The sequence below is a fragment of the Nothobranchius furzeri genome, chromosome 11 (genome assembly GCF_043380555.1).
Source record: "Nothobranchius furzeri strain GRZ-AD chromosome 11, NfurGRZ-RIMD1, whole genome shotgun sequence".
Classification (NCBI taxonomy): Eukaryota; Metazoa; Chordata; class Actinopteri; order Cyprinodontiformes; family Nothobranchiidae; genus Nothobranchius; species Nothobranchius furzeri.
Window position 1 is genome coordinate 35,914,803 of NC_091751.1, and position 18,803 is coordinate 35,933,605.

The 18,803-nt window shown below is 42.7% G+C and overlaps 1 protein-coding gene across 5 annotated transcripts in view; it reads left to right on the forward strand.

The window, feature by feature from the left end:
- efr3a (EFR3 homolog A (S. cerevisiae)) overlaps nt 1-18,803 on the forward strand; it is a 130,754-nt gene that overhangs the window by 56,578 nt on the left and 55,373 nt on the right. For all 5 annotated transcript variants that reach the window (XM_070541526.1, XM_070541528.1, XM_070541527.1 and 2 more), the window contains 4 exons: nt 8,890-9,039; nt 12,635-12,775; nt 17,501-17,579; nt 18,555-18,690. In XM_070541526.1, the coding sequence (XP_070397627.1) occupies nt 8,890-9,039; nt 12,635-12,775; nt 17,501-17,579; nt 18,555-18,690 (506 nt within the window). The remainder of the gene's footprint in view (nt 1-8,889; nt 9,040-12,634; nt 12,776-17,500; nt 17,580-18,554; nt 18,691-18,803) is intronic.

Here is an 18,803-nt window from a genome sequence, read left to right on the forward strand (position 1 = left end):
CAGTCGGAGTTTCAGGCGAGCTCCGGTTAACGGAGACGACGAAGGGCTCTGCTGAGGTGAAGCGGACTCCGAGGAGCAGGCTAGTTCAGGCTTCTCCATCCTCTCCTCTTCGTTAGTCACCGGTGGTGACGGAGGGCGTGACACAGGCGGAAGAATCTCTTGTGCAACCAGGAAATCCAAGACGAACTGACGTAGGGCGTCTTTCGTTAGCTGCTTGGGGACGAGCAGACTGAAGTGGGCGGCAACCTGCTGCAGATCGGATTTTCTGCAATTCTCCAGCAGCCGGCGCGATGGAGCCTCCACAAATGCCTGTACGTCAAAGGTAGACATGATTCCTGCTTCGCCTCTAAGAGAAAAAATAAAAGGTTAGTTTCAAGCACAGTACAAATTAAAATTTCGGGTAAAAATGTTATAAATAACAACAAATCCCGGACGAGCCCCCACTCTTTTACGTCCCTCGGCTTCGCTAGGAGCACGATGTGTTTAGGGAGTAAAGAAGATTTTGTACTGGAAATGAAACAAACACTTTTACAGTTCTCTATAAGATATTTATTAAACAAAAACGAAGCTCTAGGCTGAAAAGGGAACAAAAGGGTCATCCAAAACTGGGTATTAATAAACAAAGGAATTTCCCAATAAAGAAAAACGATATCTAATAATAAACTAAAAGCGCAGCACATAGGCTGGAATAAGGCTAGGAATAAGGCTAAACGGTAAACACAAAACTGCACCAAAAGGGTGAGCAAAGTCTCTCTATAACGAGGACACACAAATTACTATTAATATTATCAAACACAAAATTACCACTAAGGTTTCAGAACAAACGAAAATACCACTCAGGTAGCGAACGAAGAAATACCACGAACGAACGAAGACTTTAACGTCTGTAAGCGAGGAGAGCTAGAGAGGAGAGCAAACACCTCCGTGCCAACACCCATCTGCACATCTCTCTGAAAATACCTTCAAGAGCTCCCTTTTAACAGGGAAGCTCAATTTACCTAACAGCCTGCAGCCGTGCAGGCAGCAGACCGAGGGCCTCTTGTGGCCAAAAGTAGACGGTGCACGTCACATGTGCGCACAAGCATGCACTTACACAAGACTTACCGCTCAGGAGAAGAGCAGACACAGCAGCATTCTGGAGGATTTCCTGTTAACCACGATCATTAGATGGAAAAGGGGAGGAGGGCATTTTTTTCAAGGAGGCAAGCGGCTCAGAGAGCCAGCGTGTTGTGCTGGCAGGTGAGTTGCTGAGCCAGGCGGGGGTGCGGCTGCCTCAACTGGAGACAAGTGCGGTGCAGCCACATAGTAATTTGTTGACGTCACGTTTTTCAGCTTAGCCATCAGCCACCAGCTGGTTCTACATAAATGTGGAGCAACGTTTTAACCTGAAGATTGAGATATAATTATGGTTTTGGGTTGAAATATTACATTTAGAGTAAGTTGCACCAAACTGCCACTCTAATGATTACACATGTGTACAGCACCATTAGACACTCATCTATACAGGTTATCAGCAAAAAAAAGTTAATTTAGGCGTTAACTCGCTCTTTAAGCTCGTCTCAGCTTTGCCATGTGCTGACATGGGTTCGAATCCCGGTGGTGTCTGTAGTCATTTATTAAGCCAGCTGAAGCTGATTTCCTTCTTTCTTTTATATATATATATATATATATATATATATATATATATATATATATATATATATATATATATATATATATATATATATATATATATATATAAGCTTGATTGATTTTCTGCAAATATTTTGTTTCCGTAAACGTCTTTGAATATGGTCATTTCCAAGCACTATTTCAGTTGATTTACTCTGCTCACCTCACATGGACTCACACTGGCTAAATAAACAAAGATTAGATTAGTCCTAAAGGGTTGAAATCATAATACTGACAAGTGCAGCTGCAAAAGAAGAAAAATGTTACTGCTGAGACCGAGAAGTGAACCTGCGCAAAACTGAATGGCAGCCCAGCACACTTACCACTAGACTACCAAGTCGGTTACATGGCACTTATAGCCTATACCACATATCCTAAGCTGGGCAGGGGAGACAGGTTTCAGACCAGCTTCCAGGGGAGGAGCAGGCCCTGATGTTGGGAGCAGGAAGATGGAGTGATATACAACTTATACATCAGGCCAGGAGTCTCCAACCTTTTAGGCCCGTGATCTACTTTGACATATTGAAAGTACAGAAGAGCTACCGCCATACGATTTATTCACACTTGATACTTTCCATGTGTGAACATGCTTTCTATGTAAAAAAAAATGCTATGCTTACGATATCAACAATATATTGTATTCACTAGTTGATTTCTCTGTGTTTCAATGCATCAGTATTATAAAAAAGGACAAGTAAAATTGCATCTTGAAAATCAAACCAAACGAACATTAGTTTTGTAACTAATCAGATGCTGTCAGATAAAGAAAAATACAGGGAGTGCAGAATTATTAGGCAAATGAGTATTTTGTCCACATCATCCTCTTCATGCATGTTGTCTTACTCCAAGATGTATAGGCTTGAAAGCCTACTACCAATTAAGCATATTAGCTGATGTGCATCTCTGTAATGGGAAGGGGTGTGGTCTAATGACATCAACACCCTATATCAGGTGTGTATAATTATTAGGTAACTTCCATTCCTTTGGCAAAATGGGTCAAAAGAAAGACTTGACAGGCTCAGAAAAGTCAAAAATAGTGAGATATCTTGCAGAGGGATGCAGCTGTCTTAAAATTGCAAAGCTTCTGAAGCGTGATCATCGAACAATCAAGTGTTTCATTCAAAATAGTCAACAGTGTTGCAAGAAGCGTGTGGACAAACCAAGGCGCAAAATAACTGCCCATGAACTGAGAAAAGTCAAGCGTACAGCTGCCAAGATGCCACTTGCCACCAGTTTGGCCATATTTCAGAGCTGCAACATCACTGGAGTGCCCAAAAGCACAAGGTGTGCAATACTCCGAGACATGGCCAAGGTAAGAAAGGCTGAAAGACGACCACCACTGAACAAGACACACAAGCTGAAACGTCAAGACTGGGCCAAGAAATATCTCAAGACTGATTTTTCTAAGGTTTTATGGACTGATGAAATGAGAGTGAGTCTTGGTGGGCCAGATGGATGGGCCCGTGGCTGGATTGGTAAAGGGCAGAGAGCTCCAGTCCGACTCAGACGCCAGCAAGGTGGAGGTGGAGTAGTGGTTTGGGCTGTTATCATCAAAGATGAGCTTGTGGGGCCTTTTTGGGTTGAGGATGGAGTCAAGCTCAACTCCCAGTCCTACTGCCAGTTTCTGGAAGACACCACCTTCAAGCAGTGGTACAGGAAGAAGTCTGCATCCTTCAAGAAAAACATGATGTTCATGCAGGACAATGCTCCATCACATGCGTCCAAGTACTCCACAGCGTGGCTGGCAAGAAAGGGTATAAAAGAAGAGAAACTAATGACATGGCCTCCTTGTTCACCTGATCTGAACCCCATTGAGAACCTGTGGTCCATCATCAAATGTGAGATTTACAAGGAGGGAAAACGGTACACCTCTCTGAACAGTGTCTGGGAGGCTGTGGTTGCTGCTGCACGCAATGTTGATGGTGAACAGATCAAAACACTGACAGAATCCATGGATGGCAGGCTTTTGAGTGTCCTTGCAAAGAAAGGTGGCTATACTGGTCGCTGATTTGTTTTTGTATTGTTTTTGAATGTCAGAAATGTATATTTGGGAATGTGGAGATGTTATATTGGTTTCACTGGTAAAAATAAATAATTGACATGGGTATATATTTGTTTTTGTTAAGTTGCCTAATAATTATGCACAGTAATAGTCACCTGCACACACAGATATCCCCCTAAAATAGCTAAAACTACAAACAAACTAAAAACTACTTCCAAAAACATTCAGCTTTGATATTAATGAGTTTTTTGGGTTCATTGAGAACATGGTTGTTGTTCAATAATAAAATTATTCCTCAAAAATACAACTTGCCTAATAATTCTGCACTCCCTGTATATCTACTTTCTGTGAATGATTAGACCATTTTTTTAAAGGATGGTTCAGTAAATTAACTTTTTGAGCACATAGGAGCAGCTAACATGATCCTGTTCAGTCCCAGACCCTTTGCCCTGCCCAGAGCCTCAGCAACAAAGTCAGTTTTTCAGTGTTCAGCTATTTTGTCATAAATAAACAAAAAAAAAAAACTCCCAAAACTATAGAATGCCTTTGAAAATGGAATTGAATACACAACCTTTCAAGTAATTATGTTGTGTTATGATTATTTTTCCAAACATGCAACACTAAAATTCTCACAAAATGAAAAAGATGAAGATATTTTAAATGAAATACAAGCTAAATATGATGAAAACACAAAATTCTAAATAGTCTGAACTCAAATTAAAAAAATAGACGTTTCTTCCTGCTTTCCTGGTTTATTGATTCGTTTTTATGGGCTTTTTTACTCATGAAATTTAACTTTTGCTTCAATAACTGCAGGTAAAATGATGCTTTGCAGCGTTTTTAATTTGACAATAGTAAGATAAGATTGGAGGTTTATCCTTTTTATATGCCTCTGGATCAGCTGATCTGCGAGTTGACAGTTGCGTAACACAGAACGGGAGAGAGAGAAGCTGTTTTTACAAAACAATGCCGTCAATTAGCTGCAATGCCGTGGCGGCATCAGGGACCCTTAGGTCGTTTATTGGTGCGATCATGTCCTTTTTATAAAAGATTGGGTGGCATAAAGGGAGTATGGGGGGCGGTCCCTGCACAACTGCAGACTTTCGTTTATCCTGGACATAACTTGTGTTTCATTGCGATCGAAGTTGCACTCGTTACGTTTTTTAAACAAGCCGCTCCTAAAGGTGTTTGTCGTCAATAGTCCCCGTGCAGTCTCTGGTGATCTGAACCCCAGCGGAGAGAGGCTGTTGGATGGCTGCAGCACTCCATTGCCATCTCAGCTGATTTTGTTCAAAAAGCAAAACCTATGGCCCGTGTTTACTTTCATTTTCAATATAGTTGTTGGAGCTCGGCAGTAATGCCACAAGTCGTCATGACACCTCTCTGTTGTGCCAAGGCGCCATCGCCACTTATAAGACAAAGCCGAATGAATGCCGCAAAATTTGTGCAACGCCATGCTGACATGGCGCGTTTATAAGACACACCATTGCAGTAATATTACACCAATTTGCATGGTGTGTCTTGTAAAAGGGCTACAGAGAGAGAGAGATAACATTTGTGTTTTATTACTAACTGGGACAATCAGCTGACACTGTTGAGGTAAATTAGTTGAACCTTAATCACAGGAGATGTCCAGAGTTGGGAAGCATGTGTTAATAAACGAACAGCATTGGATTTGCGTTTACGAACTGCTACCGCAGATATGTTGACAATATTTTACTGAGAATGTTTTTCTGAAACCAGGTCCGTATGACCGACATCCATGGAGGGAGTTTTTGGGGAGTACAGGAGGGACATACCTCCTGTACTCCCCTCTAGGCTGTAGTTTTATACATATTTTTTGTATCCACCTGCAGCTGCAGCCTCTGAGGTCAGAAACAGGGATCCGTGATGCAACCAATTAACCTGCGTATTTCCAGTAGAACACGTTTGCCGAAGGATCTGTGCAATAATCCAATTTTTATTTTACTTGCACAAAATTCTAATTTTAGATTAGATATTACAGAAAACATTTGATCATCAAATTTAAAACCATCTAAACTTGCAGCTGGAACGGGGAAATGCAAGATTGCAGCCCAAAACGGGGTTGAGAGTGTTTTTCTTTAGGAAACAACACTACTTGCTAAAAAGCTCCCAAAAGTGAATTTTCCATGATATGGCCCTTTAAATCTTTTCGTCATGTTATCAAATGATTTCGTCTGAAACTGAACACAATGTGGAGATAAAACCTTTTCCTTTCCTGTTGATTATTCTAAATGCAAAAGCTAAACTAATTATTAAACAACTTCAGAATCAAGGTGGTTCTCAACAACATGATGAATAGTTTAATTTTACTTGGAGACTCCCTGGAGCAGCTGTTTATGCAGTTCTCATTTATGTGTAGACATACACTGATTATTTCTCTTTATGTGGCAAAATTGGACTTGAGCTTGAGAAATCAGCTGCTGTGTCCTTGGATTAAAAGAAGACGACATCCAACCTCTATGTTCTGAGCTCCAAGGTGTCTGTTTGTAGTAATTTTATCTGTTTCTTTTGTTGCTCAGCAGCAGCATCCTGGAATAAATAAAGTAACTTCATCTCCTCCACAGGAGCTCTCCTCTCACACACATCCATTAAAAAAACAGATATAAATAAATCCCCCCGCGATCCATTTTTCATAGCCTCTCCTTCTCTCTGAGACCACGTGGGCCACCAGCTCTTTGCTGCTCTTCCTGAAGGGAAACATGAGCTGCTGAAACAGGGATGACGATAACAGGAAATGTTGAACTTACTGGATGTTAAACGTAAACTAGATTTCAGAATCTATGTTTAGAAATGATCATTTATCAGCAAATTTCTTTAAAAGGTTCTAAAGACACAAATCACTGAGTGAAGGAAATGTTTACGTCAATGTTTTGAGGCTTCAGACGCCTGATTAATTTTTTTCCATCATAACCGACAGGATTTATTTTAAATCTATTAGCTGTCGAGGAGCCGACATTACTCTGATATGAGAAAATGGTTTCTGGGAGAAATAAATGAAGCTGGGGCTAATCCGAGAGCAGAGGGGAGAAACCAACAGTCAACAATAATTAGTCATGCACAAGAATGTTCAGAGACGAGGGAAGAATATTTAGAGTTGCGAGCCCCGAGGATTAAAGCCGGAGAAGTTTTACAACATTTAGAGAAACTACACGCGTCTTCTAGAGGAACACTAATCCATGAAAGGCGAAGCAGAGTTTGCATGTACGCATACAAACAACTCTTTTATCTTCATTTACTGCGATTTTGTTTTTCTTCCCTCCACAGATTTACCGGGATCTTCACATTTTTCTTGTCTGAGTCATTTCTTCATCAATGTAAAACATCCTACATTCTGCTTTTGTTGGTGTGAATAAATCTGAGGAGGATTTTCCTGGAGGGAGAAAATCAGACTGCACCATCACACCAGAACACTTCTAGTTAAAGTAGAAATTGTTCAAATTATATTTAAAGATGTGGAACACTGGAAAAAAACATCTTTAATGATGATGTCTGATTATAATGGGTCACATTCATGCAGGCTGAACATGAAAATAGTCTCCTACACCTATCTCCTGCAGTAGCTTCTGATAGAAAACAGACAGTGAGACTCTAGTATAGAAAAGCCTGACAGATCTACGTCACACTGCCATTTAACATTCATGGACTCACCCATCTTGACTCACGACAGGGAAGGCAGTTGTTGGTTAACTGTTAGCATTAGCAATTCCACCACACAGTAGAACTCCACCTAAGAGCTAACAGTCAGCGGTAGAGTCTTGTTGCTGTCAGAGGAGAAATGTCTACATATCGGGAAGTAAGACTCCAAATCCTGCTGTCTAGAAGCTTAACTCTATGTGGCTCACTTCTAGTTCCTGAAAGAGGAGCTACTAGAAAACACTGCCGATGTATTGATTAAATGAGTGAACCACACTTTATGGTTCAGTGTCAGGGTCAGATTGAACTAATTAATGTTATCAGATCTGGGGAGGAGTTCCTCAGGGATGACCATTCAGTCTCTGGTTTGGTAAAAATACTCCTGGACATTTAAAATGGCTCATGAATCACCAGATGGACTTTAACAAAGCTCTCAGAAAGTAATAATTAGATGTTCCTCTTCAGCTGGTCTTAAGAGTCATCCAAATTCAAAATGGCCACCACATTAGGTTCAGAAATGGTCACAGATATTGACAGTCGGGTCCAATCCTGGTTTTCTAGAACCTCCATCCTGCAAGTTTTAGATGTTTTTCTGTTTCAGCACGCCTGAACCAGTGTTCGATTACCTCATCAGCACGTCAGATTTTGGTGTTATGAGCAGAGAATTATTGTCCTCCCAAACGTGGAGGACAATGGACCAGTTACAGTATTTCATGTTTCATAGAAGAAACTTCTAAGGTGCTTTTGTTTAATTATTTCTGGAAAGATCCTTCAGAAAGACTGACGATATTTACCCAACAACTGAAATGTGTGGCAATATTTGTGCAAAAACACAGGATTGTGCATACGTGCAGTTTTGTGTGTGTGTGTGTGTGTGTGTGTGTGTGTGTGTGTGTGTGTGTGTGTGTGTGTGTGTGTGTGTGTGTGTGTGTGTGTGTGTGTGCGCGTGCGTGCGTGCGTGCGTGCATGTGTTTGTGCAGTTGTGAGTGTGTTTGTGCAGTTGTGTGTGTGTGTGTGTGTGTGTGTGTGCATGCATGTGTGTGAGTGTGTGTGTGAGCTGTGGGATTATTTTGAGTTATCTCTCTGCTCCTCACAGCCACGGCGCCGTTAACAGCACGATTTCTCGCTCTGTTTTCTCGTCTGGATTAGATTTTTCCATTCAGCGCCGACCCGCTGTAGCTGGAGAAAATCTCCTGAATAGAATTTCTGTGGCGCTGATTGGATCAGACTCAAGTTGGGGGTCACCTGCTCAGCTTTCTGAGTTATTGTTCAGGGTTTTGTGTCTGAAACGGAGAGACTCATTCTGACTCCTTCCAGACCGGTTCTGCTCTCTGGAACCTGCCAACTCAGGTTCTGGTCCTGTCGGCATGCTGCCACTTTAGATTTCTGCCCCAACATCAAGTTTAAAACTGATTCCTAGTCGGGTTCTTTCATCATGAAGATGAGTCAGACCCTGGGAGTCAAACTACCAACCTTACAACTAAAACTTCTTTGTGAACCGTGCGCTGTTCCTTCTTTATTCAAAAAGATGAGAATGTTGTACTTGTTCTGTGTTCTAGGATCCGTGTGGCTGGTATTAAAGGCCTGCAGGGCGTTGTGAGGAAGACGGTGAATGACGAGCTGCAGGCCATCATCTGGGAGCCTCAGCACATGGACAAGCTGATTCCCTCCATGCTGTTCAACATGCAGGACAGCGAGGACCTGGACAGGTAAGACACCTGGACTCTCATCTAGGGGTTGTATCAACTAGTCGACTTCACTGCTCTGTAGTGACTTTTTATGACTTTCATTGACTAGTCGCTGTCACATGATAATGACCGACAAAATGCAGTCCTCGGAAAAGACAGCAGGTGATGAGCTCCTGCGCGTAGGGAGGCGACGCGCTGTGCCAGAGCGTCGGTACTGACACCCGCCATGAAACAGACATTTAACCAAATTGTGACCTTTACCCTCTTGCAATTTAACCTTCCCCTCACCCCCATCCTAATCTTAACCAGCTTGACGCACTCCAGACATCTGCGTCCTGAGCACGGCCACAGTAACATTATCCAATTAGGTGTCGCCACCTCAAAAACAAATGTAACACGCGATCGTTCATGTCGACTCATTTCCTTTTATTCTTTCTCTTTTATTTGTGTCTGATGCTTTTTGTTGCTGTGGAGCGGGGCGCATCACCTGTTTTGTCCTCCGGTGACATAGCTCACCGGTGCCCAGCGCACACTCCGCTGTTTCTGTGGTCGGTAGATCTTTTAGAACTGCAGTTCAAAGGTAACTCATAAGGTGAATATATATGAACCCAGGTAGCAGTTTCTCTTTAGGATTGAGAGGAGATGCAGGAAGATAATAAACAGGCAGGACAGAAAAATAGTCAAATAAAAACAAGTTAGTTTTTGTACCTGGTGGTTGCAACAAACAGACACCATTGAAGGTAATCAGAAGTGAGGAACAGAAAATGAAATAATTATTTGAATGTTTAGAGCAGCAGGAACACTGAGAGGCTGCAGGCACGTCAGCGAGTTTGCGGCCACTTCGCAGGGGGAGGGGGGAGAGGGCTGAAGCAGGATTCAGAAACCATCGTCGTTATGAGATGTGTTTAACTTTGAAAATTTGGGCGCAATTTTAATTGTCAAAAACTCCAGCGAACCAAACCCCCCCCCCCCCCCCCCCCCGTGTGTCGAGACTAAAAAACCGCTTGGTCACCCATCATCAGTTTTAGCCGCTTCAGGTGTATGATGTCATCAAGGACTAGTCGAAGTTAACTCGATTTTCATCACCTGACGGTCGAAAAGAGAAGTAAGTCATGCAGCCCCTACACTCATCTGGTTCCTCCTGATTTTATGTGTTTTAATCATTTTGTAAATATTGTTGGTTTCTCTATGGAGAAGTGAGTTTATTCCTGTCTGACATCAAATCCATAAAAACAGGTTCAGTTTGATAAAAGTTTGACTAATCTGAACATTTCATCTGAAAACATAAATTTCTAGTTAATGTTTTAGCTGATGGGACTTTTTCTCTCGGAAGTAAATCCTGCTTCTGGAATAATCTGACCCTGTAGGAATCTCTGAGCTGGTCTGATCCGGTTCTACTGTTATTGTTTCTGTTTGTTTTGGGGTTTTTGACGGTGGCGACAGAATAAACCAAACATCTTCTCTTCTTTTATCCAAATTAAAAAAATCAGAAAACACAAACATTGTTCTTCACCTCTTCATCTTTTTTAATTGTCTCCACCTGAACACCCTCTCCTCCTCCTCCTCTTCATCTCTTTACCACTCTCATTTAGATGCCTCACCCTTCATCTCTCGTCACCTTTCCTTTGCTCCTCATCACATCGCCTTGGTTTCCATGTGAACTAAAAGCTATTTCTGGATCCTGTTGTGAGTGTCTGCTTAGACTTCTCAAAAAAAAAAAACGACAGGTGGAGAAACTTTGTTTTAGGAGGAAACGGAGGAGAAAATATGAAATGTGCACCGGTGACTGTCAAATAACGACTTCATTTTCCTTTTGTGATTTAAAATGTTTTTATAGTTTTCGTTTATAATCCGATCCTGTCAGGGATTCCTCAGGGATGGTGTCTCGGTGCCTCTGGATGTGGGTAAATATCCTGGGATGCTTTTTAATTATTAAAATACCCGATGAACCTCGGGAGGGAAAGCGAAAGTGATGATCGGAGGAACGTCTACAACAAATTAACTTCAGGAGTGAGTTTCAGATGGTTGCCACAGTTACTCTACAGTGGCGATGGGTCGTGAACACAATTTAATTAAATTAATTCCTTTAAAGAATTATGTTAACTTCTCATTTGTAACTTATTTATATTTAATTCTTTCTAATTTTAGAAAACTTTTCTAGGTTTTAAAAATATTCTAAGAGATGGTTCAGACGTGTTTCTTTGGATTGAATGGTCAAAAGTTTCAATTTTCTGATTTAATAAAAGCCTAAATTTGATTTAAGACGTCAGATCATAATTCACACGTGAACCCTTTCACACCTTAATGTCTACAGTAACTTTACTAACTTTTTTATAGCAGGTGAAAATATTGTTCTATCTTCGCCCACTTCCTTAAACAGGAGCCCTCAGTTCCAGCAGCAGTTTTGTTTTTGTCCATCATCTCCACACCTCTAACCAGTAATAAGCATTTAATTTCCCTGCAGCGCCTGTGTGGGCTGACAGTAATTGCATTGTTCCCCTCCCGAGACGCGGCTGCCTGCGCTCCATCTGTGACCGGGTTTGTTGTTGGGAACTCGTTTACTGTTACGGAGTTTTATCAGAATAAAGACGGAAGCAAAACTCGATCCTGTCGGGTCGGCCGGAGGAGTCCTGCTGGCTCTAAAAACTGTCTCGGGGTAAAACGCAGGATTTAGCATCTTAAACAAAATTTGGGATATGAAGGTAAAATTCCTCCACATTCTTCTGTTTCCCAGCTGAGTCCTTTAGTCCCAGACATGGAGGAGCTACTCCTGCTGGATGGAGAATGCAGGAGGGGAGCATCTTAAAGGTTTGTTTCGGGTCCACTAGACCAGAACCACATCCCAGAATCTGGTGTTCAGGAATCACAGATCCAGTTAGATGCTAGCATAAAAAATCTGCATCATTATTCCAAACCTTGACCTCCTTTAGGGAATAAAAACACCTGATTGGTGACTACCAGAACATCCGTGACCTCCTGGAGCAGACCAGTGAAGATCTCACCTCAGATTTCACACCTCAGCTCTCCAAGTTGACCTTTTAATGTTCCTGTAAAATTCCCCCGAGCACAGTTTGATCTGGAAGTTGTGTTCAGAGGCCACGAATGGCCTCCTTTTTTATTTTAAATCATCACGCATGCACACACACATACACAAACACACACATACACAAACACACACACACACACACACACACACACACACACACACACACACACACACACACACACGCACGCACGCACGCACACGCGCACACACACACACAAGCTGGTCCATTCATTTCTGACATTCATCTGCTGCTCTGATTCCCACCCATCCATCCCTCTCCATCTTTGATCCTGATCTTTCTCTTTTCCGTTGTTTGGTATTCCTGCTCCTCTCCTCTGCACTCTCCCGTCTCTTACAGATTCTTTGTGTGTGTGATATGAAATATTGATTCCTACCCGCTGCAGGTTGTTGTAACATGACTCCGCTGTTTCTCGTCACGTTTACGTTATTTCAGGAAACGGTTGAGTGAACGGAACCAGGAACAGCTTCTCATCCCCTCCTGTAGCTATTTAAAAGGCTCTGATCCGCTTTCTTTGTGTTTGTTCCTTTATTTTGTTTGTGCTCTGGCAGGGCGGGGCATCCCAGCACCCCATCTGTGGTGGGTCAGGACGGTGAGGAGAACCCGGCGGCGCTAGCTGAGAACTGCTTCAGGGAGCTGTTGGGCCGAGCAGCTTACGGCAACATGAACAACGCTGTCCGACCCGTGCTGGTGTGAGTACCAGAACCACAGAGTTGAGACTTGTCTCAGAGCCTCCCGCTGACGTCGGTTCTGTAAAACTATCCAGTGGCTGCAGAGACATAAATGTTAATCTGGCTAAAGATTCACCAGATTTGTTGTTACACAAGTTTCATGCTGACATCATCATCATGACATCGTCATCATGACATCATCATCATGACTACGAGGTTTGGATAGGATGACAAAAACACAGAGGATGTGTGCAGAATTGGTCTCTGGTTTCTCAGTGGAGGCATCAAAAGTTACATTTCATCCCCACTGGTGTGGGCGGGGCCTCCGTTTCTATGAGTCATATTGAAAAACCAGAATGGATGCGTGTTTGTGTCACGGCCCAGTTAGACTCTGGATTCACCGGTTTACCCAAAACAAGGTTAGGATGGCACTGGTGCTTCAGTCTCTGACACACAAACACACACACCACCCCCGCAGCAGCCGTCACATCACTGCAGATGCATACCGTCTTTATTAAACGCTGAGGTTACAACACGTACAGGACACACACACTCACACACACACACATCGTGCATACCTGGGAAGGTAAGTCAGCTCTGTCATCACACCAGTGACCATTTCGGCTCCACTGCTCACATGAACGTTTTACCAGGAAACTTCCTGAGCAGAGGTGGATCTGTTGTGTCACACCCTGTCCTAGACACCTGACTGTAAGCAGCAGGTGATCAACTGACTGAACAGGTGTGTTAGAGCAGGAAAACAACAAAAACATGCTGGATAGGAGCCCTTCAGGGTCCAGGGCTGGAGGCCAGAGTGTTGCATCTTAACTGCTTAAGTTCATGGGTCAGGATCATAATGTTGAAGAATAAACTTTATAATAAACAACTGAAAGATGTTTTCTTCGTCGTTTGAGTGGAGTGAGCCTCTTGATGCCATTAATGTTCCGATGTGACATCAGAACGCTCTCTTCAGAATCGTTTTTCTCTTCCAGAGTCCGTTTCCTTTTCGCTTCTCAGCTTTTTCCAGTAAGTCTGAAGTTTTGTTTCTCCTGTAGAGACGAGGAGCTTGGCTCTCATTAACACTCATGAGCCACACTGGAGCGCTCTGCCTCGCTTCTGGATTAGTGCCGGTTAGGAGGATGGAGGGAGACCTCACTGACTAATAATAGTTTCACTGCTGGAGCGTAGACTCTGGTTTGAGTTGACATGAACATCTTATAACCTGTAACCATCACATGGATTTCTGCTGCATCTGGACTTCAGTGTCTGACCCGTTAGTGAAGCATTGTCGTCCTGGAGGGGCTCGATGTGGTCCTCAGGTCTCGTCCCCATGGCAACCATGGTCGACCCTTCCGGTTTTTGTATTATTTAGACCCATCTGCCCTACATAAATCATTCACACCAGGTGATTTCTCACAAGTTGAAATAGTTCAAGCTGCTGGGCTTAACATAGAACATGGTGCTACGTTTCCACAGCAACCCGAGCCAGCGTGTTTCTGTTTGCTGGTTTCAACTTATGGAAGATCCAGTCTGATTCCGCTGTAAAAGTCAGATAAGTTGATTCATGCTGAGCAGGACAAAAATAAAGAAAAAATACTTCTAAAGGTGCATCTAAAGAACAGTTACACACACACACACACACACACACACACACACACACACACACACCTGTGGAGGAAGGATTTATTCCTTCTGCAGAAACTCGTTGAACCAAAATGACACCTGGAACTTTTATTTTCTGTTTTCTTTGAGTTTATATTTGCTTTGTGTTTTTTTTAAAACAACTTTTGCTTTTCTTTTTTTTTAAAACTTCAGTTGTTTCAGGCGTAGAGCTAAGAATCTAGACCTGTTCCTGTTTCTGTAGGAACGGATGGAAACTTTGGATTATTTTAGATAAAATTAAATTAATTTGGTTTGTTCTGCTCCGTATTCTTTATTTCAGCTGTTATCGGAGGTGTCACTCACACACACACACACACACACACACACACACACACACACACACACACACACACACACACACACACACACACACACAGCCTCTGCAGCAGGGTGTTAGTCTGCAGCTCGGTTAGACTCATTGGTGTCCTGCGCTCCCTGCTGGTCAGGAAGAGCCCTCCTTCTCAGACCCAACAGTTCCTGATCCGATCCGCTTTTGCTGCTTTTCCTGATGAACGTTTTATTGCAGCTGCAGGATGATGCAGGTCCTTTATGACCTGAGTAATCTGGCTTATCTCACATTTAAAATGTGCAATTTAGGCTTTTCTAAACATAATATTTGACTGTTGTGTCTTAGATGCAGCATTTTCTGCTTTAGTGATTCAATCTGGAGACTTACTGCTCAGACCCAGTTCACCTGAAGCCTTCATATCCTGCTGGTGAAGAAGTAATCCTGGCTCGGGTTTGTCTCAGAGGTCCATAAATTACACAGAACAGTTTTAAATTCGAAGTAAAAATGTTAATGTAGAAAATCTGTTCGTGCATGGTCTTAAATTTGTGGCTCGTGGGCCTTTTGTGGCCCTCTGAGTGATTTTGTGCGTCAGCCGTCGGGTCAGGTAGTACAATTGTTATGAATATATTAAAGTGAAAATGATGAAAGTGTTGGTGTGTTCATGGACTAGAAAAAGTCTGATATTTTATAGCTGCACAGAAATGGTGCGTTCAGAGACCTGAGACGCAGAAAAACAGCTTCTGGTTTTCTCTGAGTCTTCAGCTGCTTTCAGGTAGTTTATTCTTCATTTTGTTTAATTGTGAACTATTTAGTTTTAATTAGCAAAAAATGAGTTTTCTCCGCAGGGTGTCTGGGCTCTCCCTTAGAGACAGGGTGAGAAGCTCGGTCATCCGGGAGGGGCTCGGAGTAGACCCTCTGCTTCTCCACATCGAGAGGAGCCAGTTGAGGTGACTCGGGCATCTGGACAGGATGCCTCCTGGACGCCTCCCTGGTGAGGTTTTCCGGGCACGTCCAACCAGGAGGAGACCTAAAGGAAGACCCAGGACACGTTGGAGGGACCATGCCTCTCACCTGGTTAGGGAACGCCTTGGGATTTTCCTGGAAGAGCTGGTCCAAGTGGCTGGGGAGAGGGAAGACTGGGCCTCTCAGCAGAAGAAAATGGATGTATGGATACTTAATTTTTTTGTGACAGGTGCATCACAAGTTTAATCTGCTTTTCTGTGGTGAGACGTTTTCTCTAAGCCCAGCGACACTTAGACGGTAAATAAAACAGCTGAAGTTGGTGTTCGTCCTCCTCCAGGCTGCAGCAGCAGGAGGACGGGGAGCGTCTCCAGACTATAAATAGCCAGGATTGGGGTTAACGGGGGGGGGTTGGGGGTTTGGATTGACGTCATTTTTGTGAACTGTTCTCCTATGAGCTGCTTCCATCATCCTCCTCGCCTCCTTTTGTTCCTGATGCTTTCTGCTTTGTCTTCATCTCCTGTTTTTTAATCTCTCTAAATCCAAATTTCTGTGGTTTTGGTTCTAAATTTCTGCTCCGGCTCCATTTAAACAGTAATCCCAGATTTTTTTCTAAGCTTCGGATAATTTGTTTCCTTCTTTCAGGCTCGGATCTAAAAACGGTTTCATTCAGTTGTTTTCTTCACATTTCCATCAGAATGCCTGAAAGTAGCTGGGGGAGGGTTACAGGATTACTGAGGACCCGGCGTTCTCAGGCTGCTGATGTAGTTGAACTCGGATATGACTTAAACCAGAAGCTCGTGTCTGCCTGCAGCAGGATGTAGATCATGATCCAGACTCACGGTGGATCCAATAGCTCCATCGCCACAGCAACAAGGGATGCTTGAACCAACATCAGTCTTTTTATGACACCCTTACAAAAAACACTGGATTTAAAAAAGTACAGGAAACAGTGATTCTGTTACAAAGTTAACTGAGGAACAATCTGATTTGGAAAATGGATAAAATAACAGTGAATTAGTGAGAATGCTGTTTTATCTTTACCAGATTTTCTGTTGATTAATAATTTACTGGATGCCTTGTTCGTGGTCAGCACCACGGACAGCTCCAGATCGGCTCGAGCCTCGGTGGTTCCTAACAGAGGAGTTCTGGTCCAATCAACCCTAACCCTAACAGTCCCCAACAGGAAGTTCATCGACCTTCTAGAACCTTCAGCAGCACCAATCACAGGGCTCAGCTCAGTTCTGGGGATCTTTTTCAGGAGTAAACTCTAACTTTTGCTCCCAGTTTAATAAATGTGTCATCCATATTCATTTATTTAGTCATGGAGGATTTTTTTTTATCCAGCTCTGTTTTTATGAGCGTCAGATAAAGATCAGACTAACTGGTTTTATCTCAATTATAATTATAAAGGTGCTCATTGGGTTTAGAAGATGTAAAGTGAGTGGGTGGTTGTAAAAGCACCATCAGGTCTGCGTGTTCGTGTCTGCAGACAGAAATAGCCCCGTTACGGATCCCTCAGTAGGGTCCATGTCGTTGCTGATGCCCGCGTGGTGTCTTCTTTAGTTTAACCTTTGACCTCCTGCATCTTCTGAGGTTTGAGTTCCTGATGTTTCTCCAGAGGGCCTGCTTCATCCTCCTCTTCATCTAATTACGGCTCCTCGTTCTGCATCATTAGGTTTATAAAATATCTCATCTTAGCTGGCTGAGTTGTTCCTATTGGGCTTTTAATTTGGTCACATGATTAATTCTATAATTAGGTTATAATGTATGACTTTTAATTAGGCTGTGTTTCTGTTTAAATACTAATTTATAAATAAATGTTTTCTGTGCAGACACCTGGACAACCACGGTCTGTGGGATCCCAACGAGTTTGCTGTTTCCTGTTTCAGAATCATCATGTACTCCATCCAGGTACGGAAAACTGCTCTGTTTATCCGTCTGAACACAAACAGCCAAACATCTGTAAATAAGACAAAAATAATTAAAACTGTCCGACAAACAACAATAATAAAAAAATAACACCAAAAAAAAAAGAGTTGTTGGCTTTAGCCTTTAACTCATTTACTGTCGTTGACGACTGAAGCCATCAGCTGCATTTTTTTTTTTTTTACTGTTTGGGTGTGAAAAAAATGAGGCGCGAACAGGAAAAGCCTCTGCTGCTCACAATTTGACAACAGATTATGAAGGAATGGATAATGCTAAAAACACGCGGATTCTTCCTGATGTAAGAAGTGAGTCTGCTCGTTGTTTTGGTAGTTTTGGCGTTGACATCATCATAGAGCACAACGTTCTGTGAGAGGCTTTTCTGATCAGGAAACGGCCGGCAGTGAATGAGTTAAAAAACATGGAGGTTTTTAATGGACCTTTAAACGTAATGTCCTACAAAATATGAAATGTGTTCATAATAAAAACCACAGCCTGGAAGTCTTGATTCAGCTGATATTAAAATATCACAGAAGAAAAAGCAGAACAACAGAAGAACTTTTAGAAGTGTGGTTGACTGGAAAACCATTTTTAATGGTTATTCCTGATGCTAACGGGTCACTCTAGGTTTTTAGTGCAGGCTGAACATGAAAATAGTCTCCTACACCTATGTCCTGCATCACCTTCTGATAGAAAATAGACGGTGAGACTCTAGGATTAGAAAAGCCTGACAGATCTACGTCACACTGTCTCTAACATTCATGGACTCACCCATCTTGACTCACGGCGGGGAACTCTAAGAAACAGTGAGGTCCTAAAGTTTCTATAAAATTTGTTGCTGTTGTTGAGTATTTGTTAAATATTTGTTGTTATGAGTCATTGATCCTTATTGGTCCATGTGCAGTTGGCTTCGCCGCTGCAGCCATTAGTCTGTATACTTCCTGCACCCTTAACTTCCTTCAGGCCCAGCACTCGCACCACGTCATCCAGCAGGTTCTGAACCACCTGGACACCAACAACAGGACCACGCCGCGGGTCAGAGCCGGGATCGTCCAGGTTCTGCTGGAGACGGTGGCCATCGCTGCTAAAGGATCTGTAGGTGAGTCCCAGAACCGAGTCAGATAGATCCAACCCCTCTGATCCACAGTCAGAGTCCATGTTTAAATTTAAACCAGTCCAGTGGATCCTGGCATTTAAAAGCCAAAGACTACT